General features: G+C 30.9%; 1 protein-coding gene across 1 annotated transcript; it reads right to left on the bottom strand.

Annotated features, from left to right (window-relative positions):
* Positions 1-2567: 2567 nt before the first annotated feature.
* On the bottom strand, positions 2568-7394 carry LOC105047348 (uncharacterized). The gene is made up of 4 exons (XM_010926255.2): positions 7051-7394; positions 6217-6336; positions 6041-6111; positions 2568-3067 (listed from the first exon to the last, which is right to left on the bottom strand). Exons 1-4 carry the CDS (start codon positions 7213-7215, stop codon positions 2830-2832), a joined length of 594 nt encoding a protein of 197 aa, XP_010924557.1. The 5' UTR covers positions 7216-7394; the 3' UTR covers positions 2568-2829.
* Positions 7395-13947: the final 6553 nt, after the last annotated feature.

Here is a 13947-nt window from a genome sequence, read left to right on the forward strand (position 1 = left end):
CTTCCTCTTTTCTTTCTGATTTTTTTTTTCAAATCTTTTTTTTGTAATTATTTTTCTAGATACTGAAAGAATTTTTATCAATCTCCTTCATGATCGTGCTTGCAGGCAGAGGATTTCGGAAGTATCTTGGAATAATTTTTTTAGATTTTTTTATACTAATGACGAAAATATGTTTTAGGACAGTATCTAATATATTTTCAGATTTGATCATTTTTATATTTTGATATTCTATAAATCATTTATAATTTTTCTATGATAAAATTTTGTTAATTTTATTTAATCTTTTAAATCACATTAGTAATTCTTAAAGTCCTATCCAACAATTAACCCAAGCAACTGTTCCATCCAATTATGATGTTAAATAGGAGTTAATAGTCCTTGTTGGTATCTATTATCAAAATTGGAATCCTATTTTCCTGTTCCTCTTTTTGTTTTCCGTCATCACCCTTGTGAAAATTTTGGCAGTATGAACAATAGGTCAATACTACTAATCTTTGTACTAGGGAATAAGATAATTCTTTTCTTATATTTAGGAAGACCAATGAGACCACCAAGTCTTGTACTTGATTTTTTGTTTTTTTTTTTGGTAAAGAAAGTCATACTTGATTATTACATGCAAAAACGTGTTGAATGTTGCGTTAGGTCTTTTAAGCGATCTCTCATAAACAGGAAGGATGAATCTTCTAACTTCCACTAGCTTTAAAACTCACATGATAATATAAACCAATAGTTATTATTGCTAACAAAGGATTTGCAGCTCTAACAACGTGTTTTAGTTTTTGGTAATCAGCTAGGTGTTTTAGTTGCATTATCTTCTCTGTGGGGTTTGGACCAACCCTGCTAGCTTCTTTATTAAATGTAGGAAGCTTGATTGGCACAAACATGTGTGATCGGATAGCTTATTAAAGTGGACCAAACTGGTTCCAAGAATAAAACCAAGGAAACTTTGCAAATTGGCGTAATGAAAATTACGAGCAACTTAGTTTTTGTTTTGTTAGTAAATTTTTTGCTATCTTGTCTACTTAAACATCTTCTACGTTAAGGTCATTGCCAAAATGGTAACAAATTATAGGGGGTTTGCTAAATTAGATAACTATTTATAAGAATATTAGATGATATTAGACTTAGTCAATTTCCATCCAAAAAAAAAGGATATTAGACTTAGTCAATGATTCATAGAAACATCATAGCATGTGAAGTAGAATTTACCATTGACCGGTGTATTTATGATTAAATCTTGAACACGTTTGGTTTTTTGCTTCACCTTTTGCTTCTTCACTTTTAGGATGCATCTCGATTTTGTGCAAACTAATTTCAGTTGAAATGCAAGGCTCACAAGTGATGATCTTCATCTCTTCATTAATGGATTTACTTATCAAATCTAGTCAATGTATTTGCTGATAATATGCATGGTGAAACAGGCAAATAAGAATTTGTGTTTCCACAGTTAGTACATACCTCTCTGCTGATACATGAAGGCTGTAAAACTGTTTTGGATTCGAGTAATGTAAATTGGAAGTATCAATTTGTTATTATGTTTTTGTGTTCTTAATGTTATGTCTGTCTTTACTTATATGGTGTATGCCAGGACATATTGGGCCTCTTGGTTCATATTCTTGTTAAGATGTAGGAGGATGGATGCTGCTGAGTTTGGTAATCTGGTTTCTCATGAATGGCATTGGGTGGTAAGTAATGTTAAAAGTCGATTAGACGAACCACTAACTTCCTCTAATATATTAGTGATTAGCCAACTTCTCATCCTTCTTCCCACTATGGAAAAATTATAGATCCTCTGCTGGTCATAGTTCAACATCCTCGTACAGAAGGTAGGTTTTCCCCATAAACACTCAGAAGTTCGAGAACATCTGCTGCTAGCGCTGCCACTGAAACTAATAAGTGTCAGCATGTGGACAATCAAATCTAGCTTAGAAGGTGTGCAATATGTCGTATTGACCGCTTTGCTCACTGGAGTCATCTCTGAGGTCACAACAGCTGGTCTCCTAGACATATTTTGCACTTAATGTTTCAGCCCAAGCAAGGGCCATTTGTGAATGTTGCAAGCTTCAGTTGCAAATGTACATTCGACTCTTCCCTTTTTTTTTCTCCTAATGCTGCCTTATTTGTGTACCTTCATCTTTGATCTGTCTGATTAAGAATGTCTTCAAAAGTTCAGGAAATTTAGTTAAATTAAAAAAAAAAAAAAAAATCAAAATCAGGAGTTTACTTACCTAATTTCGTTATGAAATTTTGGCTCTATTATTGATCAGATAATTTGCAAGGAATGATTTTACAGGCAGATTCTAATGCTATTGAACCAATTGCTTTGTATTGCATTTTGTTTCTCAATAACTTGGTTGTACAAAAAACTGGTGAAGTTGTGCTTCCCTTTCATGCATTTATAACTTATTGATGGATCAATTCAGACCTAAAAATTACTAATGGATCAAATTCAGACCTAAAACTTGGTAATGCTGCAGCCTGCAAGGATGCCTCTTCTTTCGAAACCCAGCAAAAACAACATATTGAATGTGAAACCTCATACACAATGAACCATAAGAAAAAATGTGTTTGACCAGCAAGAACTACAATTTCATCTTATTGTGTACTAAAAATAAAGGATATAAAGAATGCCCGCATATCCACCAAACTACATAGGGGTAAACATGAGGAGCTCAATCTCGATGCTTCTTGCATCTTCTTAATGGTGACGTTGGTCACTTCTTTGGAAACTAGAAGTTAGAACATAGCAGCCTCTTCGGATGTCAATCTCTTGACAATATGGAATATTCTACACTCATCTGTTGGCTTAACAATTAAATTAAGCTTACATCATCCCTTTGATTTCTTGTATTTCACAATAAAGTCATCATCATTGTCACTGAAATCGACTCTTTTCTTTATCTTGACAACTCCATTCTTCCATACCTGTGGTTTCTTTGAGCTCTCCGGTTTCTCCTGCTTTGTGGATTTGATAGGAGTGCCCATACGCAGTTGCTGCTGCCTCCTCTGCTTTCTCTCATATGCTTTCTTTGCACGTTCAGGGGATAGTAAACCATGTTCCATCATCCTGTATGTTGGAAGGGCAAAATCTGTGAGATACTAAAGAGGTAGGAAGAAAGCATTCCAAATAAGTTTCGATTTCTGTATATATAGGGGGAGAAAATTTCTCAGGTTTGTGGTAGAGAATGTCCAAGTTTCCTACCTAGTTGGCAAGAGTGCAATTTGTGAGGCATGCACATAAATATAAAGTCCCTAACTCCCTATGATACCTATTGTGGAGGGATAACATTATTAGTCCCATATCGGTTGTGAGTCAAGGAGAAGTCTGGCTTATATGAAATGAGACCTTCTTTCTCCCATGAGGTGCCTTTTAAAGGGCAAAATCGTGAGGCCCCGTGCCATAATGGCTAAAGGTTGAAGTGGATAATAACTTATGTGCACGGAAGCGGAGACTGATCCATTCGAGTCATAAGTCCTTGCTCGCAATATTGACGCCATCTATGAAAATCAAACTATGATACACGTTTTGCCCATCATAGACTCCCCCTTGACTGAGGGATTATGTTATGGAGGGACGGCATCATTAGTCCCACATCGATTGTGAGTCAATGTGGAGTTTGGCTTATATGGAATGTGACCTTCTTTTCCTCGTGAGATACCAATATCTGCCTTGTGGATACTGCTCTGCCTCTAAACATCAAAGTCTACATAAGTCTAGATAAGATAGCTTATAAAAACCATGCCTTTATTGTAGTTTAATTCAGGGATTTCATGGGAGAGAGATCTATTAATTATTCCTAGTTTAAATTCCAGACCTGGACACTAAAGGACTGGCACTAGTACAAAAGCTAAGAAATTGGTCATGAAGATATTGGAAGGAATGATTACTCTTTTAGTGGAATGGACATAGCAAAGAATGATGAAGAAGATGACTAAGGATCCAAAGGGTGTAATTCATATTCTAAGGTATATATCTATAAATTGGAGAGAAGAAGATTGGGGAAAAAAAGGTCACTTCTCTTACGTAATGAGGATCAAACACTTTCTTGGCAGCCTGAAATGAGGATTCATTATTTAGTCCTTTTAGAGAGTCAATGGTAGAAAGCTTTGGGATTAAAGAATAAGTAGTCATATAAAAGTGAAACTGAATGCCTCTCTCTCTTGAAAATTCAGACTCCATATGATATCTGCTTTTTGTTAGTTGTGGAGAAGGCTCATATGAAAATATGGTGGAACAAAAAACAATAATGTTGACATATGAATAAAATAAAGTTAGTGCCAAAACTGCACAAGTTTTGGACAAAGCACCAGAGGAACTACTAAAGCATAAATAATTGAAACAATCCAAATCCAAAAAAGGAAATAAGATCTGTTTTATCTGAACAATGAACATGTTAAAGGAAAAATATTCTAGAGCCTGGGAAAAGATAAACAAGCATGACAACAAGAAGGGAGGGAAGAGGAAGAAATTTTTTGAATAGACATTGAAATGCCTTATAATATAATAATTGTTGGTGCCCTTTCCCAAGACTAAGTCTTCCTCTTTAATAAGGAGAACAATTAGAACAATTCTTCTAGTTGAGTTTAAGATTCTACATGCATAAGATAACAAACTAGCGCTGGTTGTGGCTTGTGCTTTTGTTCAATTAAAAATAATCAAAAATCCCTTTGGCAAATATCTTTTGGTCAGTCAACTTTGCCTTCAATTATGCGCAGTAGTTGCAAAAGATGATAAAAAACATAAAGCAATATGCGAATTGAGGGCTTTCGCTCCAAATCTTGCCTTTGCAATGCAACTTTTTATATCACTGGGGAGTCAGACCCAGTGATAATGCAGAAACCAAAGCTTTCTGAAAATCAAGCAAAATATTTCCATAGTTTGATTTTCTTTTTTTTTTTCTTTTCTCATTTTGTTTTGGCTCACAAGGTAAGTAGGCAGTGCAATCTAGTATTTCTAATTGTATGGAAATTACAGCCTTAAAGAAATCAATGCTATTAGTATGTCTTGCCAGAATAAATCCCTTCTATCTTTTCATATTCCCCAACTGAATGTAAAGAATATGTACTAAGCTTATTACATAACTTTCTTACATCATTGCGATCAAGGTTCGCAGACTTGATAGCGGAATCCATACCAGTTGCCGGCTGGTATTGTACCATATTGGATTGTACCGTACCGTATCGATAATAAAAAAAATTAAAAAAAATCCCATCCACCAGCACTAAGAAGAAAAAAAGAAAATTGGACCAAACCGGCCCCAAATCAGAACAAACCACCCGATATCGGGCAGTTCAGGCCTATACCGTACCAAACTGATTGGTTCGGTACGATTCAGCCTATTTTTCGAAAATTCGACTGGAACCGGATCGGCTTCCTATCGGTACGGTTCGGTAGGGAGTGCACTGGCCGGTTTGGGCCAGTACGAAATACCATGATTGCAATTGACTGAAATAATCACGGTTTTATGAAAAGAAACAAATTCATCAAAACTTAACTGACAAATGCAGAAGTAAGTTATAAATTAAGAACCTGAAATTGGAAATAGCTAGCTCAACATGCTATTATGCATAAAACTGCAACGATTCTATGTTTAGCAAGGCAGCAACCTTTTTGAGTCAAACATCAGGAAATTAAAAGTACAAGAAAAAAGGGAAGTTCATTGAACTGACATCTATAACAAGCTTGAAATGAGGTGTCAATAAAGCATGCTCTCTAAGTTCCACAAAACAGCATATGGTCATCAAACACTAGTTCCAGGATAGTAATGATACAACCATAATGCCCTACTTTTAGCCACTTCTCTTGGGTGATCTACAATGCAGATATATTCATATATGATAAAACATAAATGTATGAGTTTTATTTTTAATTGAAACTATGAGAAATATAATAAAACATTCACCCGAACAGTAAGAATCCAACCACAAACTACAACCAAAGAAAGCAAGTAATATTTACAACATAGAAGCTAAATTTATTTTTCATTTTGGCATGCTGGGAAGGGAGGGCGTGAAACCTACATGAGAATAGTAGTCTTACCAGAACTCTGCCATTTCACTGGATGGAATCTGTTTTGATAAGGATTCATAGAATATCCGCAAGGGTTCTCTCTGCCAAGTGTCCCACAACCATAGCATAAGAATTTTCTCCAAGGAATTTATCACCTTACGATAAGTAAGAAAAAAAAAAAAGAAGTGATTGTGCAAGTCTACAACCTCTTCGGGAGGGTCATGCTTCTGACCAGGCAAAGAATAGACCTTCTTCTCGGCCTTCACTCTGGCAGTTGTTGTTTTGGCAACACTTTTGGCAGCAGTTGACGATGATTTCCCTTTCACCTTCGTTACAGAATCAAAATTTTCATAAATCAAACAGAAGAAAGACACACAGAGAGAAAAATGAAGTAATTGAGCACTCAAGTTGGAATTTAAGGGATTAAAAGAAATTAACTAGTCAACTGTTGCTCTAAGACCCAAAATCAAAATCATGAGCCAAACTAAAAGCAGATGGTTGCATTCCAAAACCTTCATCAAGATGTCTAACATAAAAGTGATCCAATTACAAGGACTAATTTATTTTAGAGTAAAACAAAAGGAAATAGAAGAAAAAAAATGTACAGCTTTTTTTATAAAAAAAGGAAAAAAAAAACGTCAAATTGGTGGATCTGAAATCAAAACAAGACAGAATAAAGAACAGAAGTGAAAGCACCACAAATTACTGGAAAACACCAAAAATAAGGAATTTCCCTGCCAAATTCTCAACCGGATAATTCAGGACATGAGAAGCACATCACAAAATTAAAATTTGCTTGCTAAAACCACAAATCAAATAAAAAAGGAAAACCAAAGCAACAATTATATATTTATATTAAGATTTGATCAAACGGCATGAATCCTGGTCTGCATCTCTCTATAGTCCAACCAAAAATTTATCGTGAGACCGCCCAGCAACAAATCCACGTACCACAACCGATAGACCACAGGAATTCTCAGGCAAGATTGAAACTTTCCCACCAAAAAAAAAAAAAAAAAACACGAGGATTAGAGGAATACCTCCGATTTGGAGGCCACGGTCACAGATTTCTTCTTCGAGACCAGAACCACCTTCCCTGATCCATCCACCTTCTTCGAACCCTCCGGCGAGGACACCCCCTTCCCCTTCCCGCTGCTGCCACTGCCGCCGCTACCGGTCCCCTTGACCGCCGCCGACGAAGACATCCTTACCACCACCCTCTCCCGATCCGACGGCCGAGACTGCCCGATAAGCGATCTCTAATCCACAAAATTCGGAGCTTGGAGGGCGGCGGCACGAGCTCGGGGTTGGGGCTGCGGGGGACCTAACCCGAGCCAACCGGCGGGGAGATCTGGGATTCCGCGCTGCACGAACTTGGATGCTGGGTGGTGATCCTTCACCATGCGATTGGATACGGTTCGGATATACTGACTCAAAGGAGTTCAGGTACGGTTGTGTCTATGAGTGTTCTCTATGCGGATGTCAGATCTGCCGCCCGTGTATCTTGCAAACGCATCCATCGGCTGCTTTTGGAGTCACGCGCGAATCGGGCTTACGGACCGACGGAGTCCGTGTCCGAAGGGGGGAACGAAATTTGAAATTACGGATTTGCCCTGACATGAGACGATGTGATCGACGTGATTCAGAGAACCCACCAAGGTGGAATTCCTGGCGAGAAAAAGGAGGAGTCCTCTACCTAAATAATTTTTTTTAAAAAAATTATTTATAAAAATAATATAATTTTTAATTTATTTATTAAATTAATATAAATTCTACAAAATATTACTCAAAATAATATTTTATAATATCCACATCATCATCTATTTTTCATCTTTTTTTCACGTAGACGATAAAAAAAAATAAACTCATCATTTCAAATGGTATTTTTGAAAATACCATTTCAAGCAGCAAATTTAATTATTAATTTTCAAATAAAATAAAAAAAATAACAAATATAATTTTAAATTTTTAAAAATAAAAATTATAATTTTGATTCAAATAAAAATCATCATTTCAAATATCCTTATTTCAAATTATCTTTTTAAAAAAATATTTAAAAAAAATTGATGTAAAAACAATAAAAAATACCATAAAAAAGAGAAAAAAATTAAAAAAATAAAAATTATAATTTTAAATTTTAATAAAATAAAAAATTTTAATTTTAATTTTAATTCAAATAAAAATTATCATCTCAAAATTACAATCTCCTTTTCAAATTAATTTTTTTAAAAAAATATCTCAAAAAAATTTTAAAAAATAAAAAAATACCATAAAAGAAGAAAAAAAATAGAAAAAAATAAAAATTATAATTTTAAATTTAAAAAAATAAAAATTTTAATTTTAATTCAAATAAAAAATATCATTTCAAATTACTTTCTCTATTTCAAATTAATTCTTTTAAAAAAATATCTCAAAAAAATATCTTAAAAAATTAAAAAAATAAAAAATACCATAAAAAAAGAAAAAATGGGAAAAAAATAAAAATTTTAATTTTAAATTTTAAATTTAAAAATTAAAAATTTTATTTTTAATTCAAATAAAAAACATTATTTCAAATTACATTCCCCATTTAAAATTAATTTTTTTAAAAAATATTCCAAACAAAGAAAAAAAATACCTAAAAATGTCATAAAAACAGATAAAAAGGGTAAAAATAAGAAAAAATTAAAATTAAAATTTTAAATTATAAAAAAATAAAAATTTGAATTTGAATTCAAAAAAATTAAAAAAAAATAAAAAATACCATAAAAAAAGTAAAAAATAGAGAAAAATGGCAAAAAATAAAAATTATAATTATAAATAAAAAATAAAAATTTTAACTTTAATTCAAATAAAAATTATCATTTCAAATTACTATTCCTATTTTAAATTAATTTTTATTAAAAAATCACATAAAAATAACTAAAAAATAAAAATACCATAAAAAAGAAAAAAATAAAAAATTGAAATAAAAATGCCAAAGAAAATGTTATATTATGATATAATTATATTGTTATATATTACTGTAATAATATAATATATTATATTAATATCTTATATTTTATAATAAAATATATATTATAATATTATTATATTTTAGTATCTTATAATATTTTTTATAATATTATAATATTATATTATATTATATTTTATAATATATTACATTAAAATATAGTATAGTAATTATATTATATTTTAATATACTATATTAAAATATAATATAGTATATTATATTGTAATAACTAATATAAATATTATTATATATTATATTATTATTATGATATATTATATTATATATTATATATTAATTTTTATTTTTTTAATTATTTTTATGCTTTTTTAATAAAAATTAATTTAAAATGGGGATAGTAATTTAAAATGATAATTTTTATTTGAATTAAAGTTATAATTTTTATTTTTTTAAATTTAAAATTATAAATTTTATTTTTTTTTATTTTTTTTATATTTTATTTTTTATGGTATTTTTTATTTTTTTAATTTCTTTTTGAATTCAAATTAAAATTTTTATTTTTTTATAATTTAAAATTATAATTTCAATTTTTTTCCCATTTTTACCCTTTTTTTTCCATCCAAAAGCACTTCATTTTTTAGGTTTTTTTTCTTTTGTTTGGAATATTTTTAAAAAATTTAATTTTAAATGAGAAAGTAATTTGAAATGATATTTTTTATTTGATTTAAAATTAAAATATTTATTTTTTAAAATTTAAAATTATAATTTTTGTTTTTTTCTGATTTTTTCTTTTTTATGGTATTTTTTATTTTTTAATTTTTTAAGATATTTTTTTAAAAAATAATTTGAAATATGAAAAGTAATTTGAAATGATATTTTTTATTTGAATTAAAATTAATTTTTTTATTTTTTTAAATTCAAAATTATAATTTTTATTTTTTTCTTATTTTTTTTATGGTATTTTTTATTTTTAAATTTTTTAAGATATTTTTTTTGAGATATTTTTTTAAAAAATTAATTTGAAATGGAGAAAGTAATTTGAAATGATATTTTTTATTTGAATTAAAATTAAAATTTTTATTTTTTTTAAATTTAAAATTATAATTTTTATTTTTTTCTCATTTTTTTCTTCTTTTATGGTATTTTTTTCAAAAAAATAATTTGAAAAGGGGATTGTAATTTGAAATGATGATTTTTATTTGAATTAAAATTATTTTTTTAATTTAAAATTATAATTTTTATTTTTTTATGATATTTTTTATTTTTTTATCAATTTTTTTCAGATATTTTTTTAAAAAGATAATTTGAAATGGAGATACTAATTTGAAATGATGATTTTTATTTGAATCAAAATTATAAATTTTATTTTTTAAAAAATTTAATATTATATTTTTTATTTTTTTCTATTTTTATTTTTTTTAAAAAAATTAATAATTAAATTTATCATTTCAAATGGCGTTTTCAAAAACACCATTTCAAATGGTGTTTTCAAACATGTCATTTGAAATGATAATTTTTTTTTTGTCGTCCATGTGAAAAAAGAGTAGGAAAGGGGTGGTGACGTGGGCACTGTAAAATATCATTTTGAATGAAATTTTATAGGATTTATATTAATTTGATAAATAAGTTAAAAGTTATATTATTTTTATAAATATTTTTTTAAAAAAATTACTCAGATAAAGCACTCGTAAAAGGAGCTCGTCTTGATTCGCTGAGGATCAATCAATCATACGGACCAAATTGGTGGCGGTTACAGATGGCAGGCAGGCTTTCGCACGGTAGGTCTTACCATGGTTACGCAGAGAACGGTATAATTATAACGTGTTATCTAGAATACGCCTGCAAGGAAAATACAATTTTATGAACACGGGCACATGCAAGGGCACATAATTCACCGTTCACACTTTTTGGACGATATATTTTGTACCTTTCTTTTAATTGGAAGAATTTTCGGTTGGATCTAGCATTAGTGATGGTTGAAAACTATAATCATCTTTTTTTGGATCTACGTGTCATCATTCTCGTACTGCCCATAGTTCACCATAATATTTTCTTCGACTTCTATAAAGATAAGTTACATGGAAATAAACAAATTCATGAATCAAATATTCTTCCATGCAATTATCCTCCATTAGTCATGTCCCTATATTTACATCATATCCTAACTGATAGCAAAAGTTCGTAGGCTGATCAAGCAAAAGCCATGTGGGGTTGTTACTTGAAGTAAGCCGAATGATTACAATTGAAAAATGTCTTACTTGTTGATTGAGAATAGGCTGGGCAATGGAGAATGATTCAAGACTTGATTCTTTTTTTTTTTTTGGTAGGGAAAAAAAAAAAAAAAAAAACTTGTTGAATATATGAATGAACATCGTATTCATTAATGAAGAATACATTGAAATTCAAAGATAGGCCAAATATACAAATATTGAGAAGACCAAGTGCTAAGTTTATGCATGTAATCGAGTCGAACTGAATTAAATAATTAAAAATTTGAGCTTGACTTAATTAAAAATTCTTAGATTCAAAACTTAACTCAAAATCGATCAGATCTTAATATTTAAGCTTAAACTTTACTTGATCAAAAAAAAAAATTTGAGATCAAATTTGGCTCAACTTGAATATCAGCCTAGACATATTTGAGTTCGAATTTAAGTTCAAATTAGAATCTTGACCATAATTAAAAATGATTAAAATAGAATAAAATATTATATTATATTTTAAATTATTAATTTAAATTATTAAATTAGTAATATATTATAAATAAATTATAATATTATTAAAAATATATATAATTGACTAAGCTCGTGAGCTTTTGAATACCTAAGCTCGAGTTAAAAATTTGCTCAAGCTATTCGGGCTCACTAACAGTCAAGTCTGGATCAAAGTCAAGCTGTTCAAGAACTGTTTGGCTCATTTGCACCTTTATAAAGACTGGGTATGTTCTTTGCTAATTTTGCTATGAAGTTATAAATAAAAATTATTATCTTAATACAAGACACCATTAATAAAATTTTAAGTGATTGAAATATGCCAAAGAAGTCAAAACATGAGAAGTGGAGACGCTAACACGGGAAATAAATTTGAAAGAACTAATCATCAAGAGAAAAGATGGTTGGAGTGGTATTAACCAAAGAAGACAAATATCAGCACTAAATGAACACAATCAGTCAACAATCAGAGATAGTTATACAAATGATGATTGGAACGTTAGAGGGGGACGCTTTTTTTCTTTCTGGAATATCACAACAACTATAATGTTTTTATCCTTTTTACTTTTTATGTCTTTATCTCTTATCTTTGTGGCTTAAGCTCTTTATTACCATCCCTGTCTCGGTGGGGAATCAGTGGCACGCCCATGCATTCGTCTGACCAGTATTTTTGTTAGATTCTCACATCCAAAAACAGACCAATACACAGCTATTGCCTCTTGGATGTTACTTAATATTCTTTTCATTTTCTCACCCAGGCCTCAAAAATGCCTGGAGAAACATTCCGAAGACTTGATCTTAAAACCTCTCCCAAATGGTGAACATGTGTTACCGCTATTTGTTGCTGAATACGCCATTTTAAACATTTAAACAATGTCTATCTGATATAAAAACACTGCAAGATTTTTGTGTTACATTGCATTACTTTATTCAATCTCATTCTTGAGTATCATCATCATACATAATACCAACCTTAAACTCGCAATTCCGCTCTTTACCATGTTTGAGAGAGGAAAGTGAAGAATCTTTTGAACATTCAACTGGACATAAAGCTAATGAATCTAAGAGATTGCAATTATATCTTTTGTTATGGGAGGAGGAAACTTTTAATTCTACATCAACTGTGAGTCAAAGAAAACTCTGTCTTATATAGAATGAGATATTCTCTTTCCCATGAGATATTTTTTAAAAAATAAAACTGTGAAACTAGAAATGGCTAAGACCCACTGAGATGGCTTACTATAGCGGTCAACGTGGCTCGTCGTAGCTATAGATGGTCTACCATAGCCACAGAGCCCATTGAAGCTCGAGATGTCTGGAGCTGAAGCGGACGATACCTCATGCATATGGGAGTAGAGACTGATCCAGCCATCCGATCCTTGACTGCAACAAAATAGTACTTGAAGAGGGCCAATCCTTGACATGCAGAATCCCCTTGACTGAGAAAGCTACTGTTGCATGAGGCATGCATCTTTTAAAGAGCAAAATCGTGAGTCCAAGTCATCCAGAGCTGAAGCAGATAATACCTCACATATATGGGAGCAGAGACTGACCCAACCATCTGATTTTTTATCGCAACATCTTTCATCTTTGCATTGACCAAGAAATTGCAATTTATTTGCATCACATTGCGAGACAAAGCTGACAAATCTAGACGGTACTTAATTCGCGACCGGAATCGAAATCGGAATGGCAAAATCTCTCGAAGCGTTTGGTTCGTAACCGAAATCGGAATAAAAATTTCAATCCATAAGGAAGAGTGATGATTGAGTTATAGATAGATTGGACTATTTTCATTCCACTCCGGAATGGGAATGGGATTCTTCCCAATCAAATAAGGGGGTGTTTGGTTCGTAATCGAAATCAGAATAAGAATGAAAATCGGAATGGCTTGGAATCGGAGTTGGAATGACCAAATCTCTCAAAACATTTGGTTCGTGATCGGAATCGGAATTGAAATCAGAATTGGAATGAAAAATTGAATTCATAAAGAAAAGTAGGGATTGAGTTCTATATAGATTGACCTATTTCCATTCCATCATGGAATCAAAATTAGAATCGGAATGGGACTCCTCTCAATCAAACGATTGGAATAGGAGTCATCCATTCTGATTTCGATTTCAAACTTCCATTTTTTTCAACCAAACACTCTTTAATTAGAATAAAAGTCACTCATTCTCATTCTGATTCTGAATCTTCGTCCTCTCCAATCAAGCATTTCCTTAAAATTATTGAAACAATGCAGCGGGACTGGGAAATAATTAGGAATATCCCGA

The sequence above is a fragment of the Elaeis guineensis genome, chromosome 6 (assembly GCF_000442705.2).
Source record: "Elaeis guineensis isolate ETL-2024a chromosome 6, EG11, whole genome shotgun sequence".
Classification (NCBI taxonomy): Eukaryota; Viridiplantae; Streptophyta; class Magnoliopsida; order Arecales; family Arecaceae; genus Elaeis; species Elaeis guineensis.

Bases quoted from the DNA above. Each gene is read 5' to 3' on its own strand.
- LOC105047348 (XM_010926255.2), bottom strand. From the start codon at position 7,215: ATGTCTTCGTCGGCGGCGGTCAAGGGGACCGGTAGCGGCGGCAGTGGC. The intron at 6,337-7,050 runs GTATTCCTCTAA...TCTGTAACGAAG, and splicing joins CCGTGGCCTCCAAATCGGAG to GTGAAAGGGAAATCATCGTC. The intron at 6,112-6,216 runs GTTGTAGACTTG...GACACTTGGCAG, and splicing joins AGCATGACCCTCCCGAAGAG to AGAGAACCCTTGCGGATATT.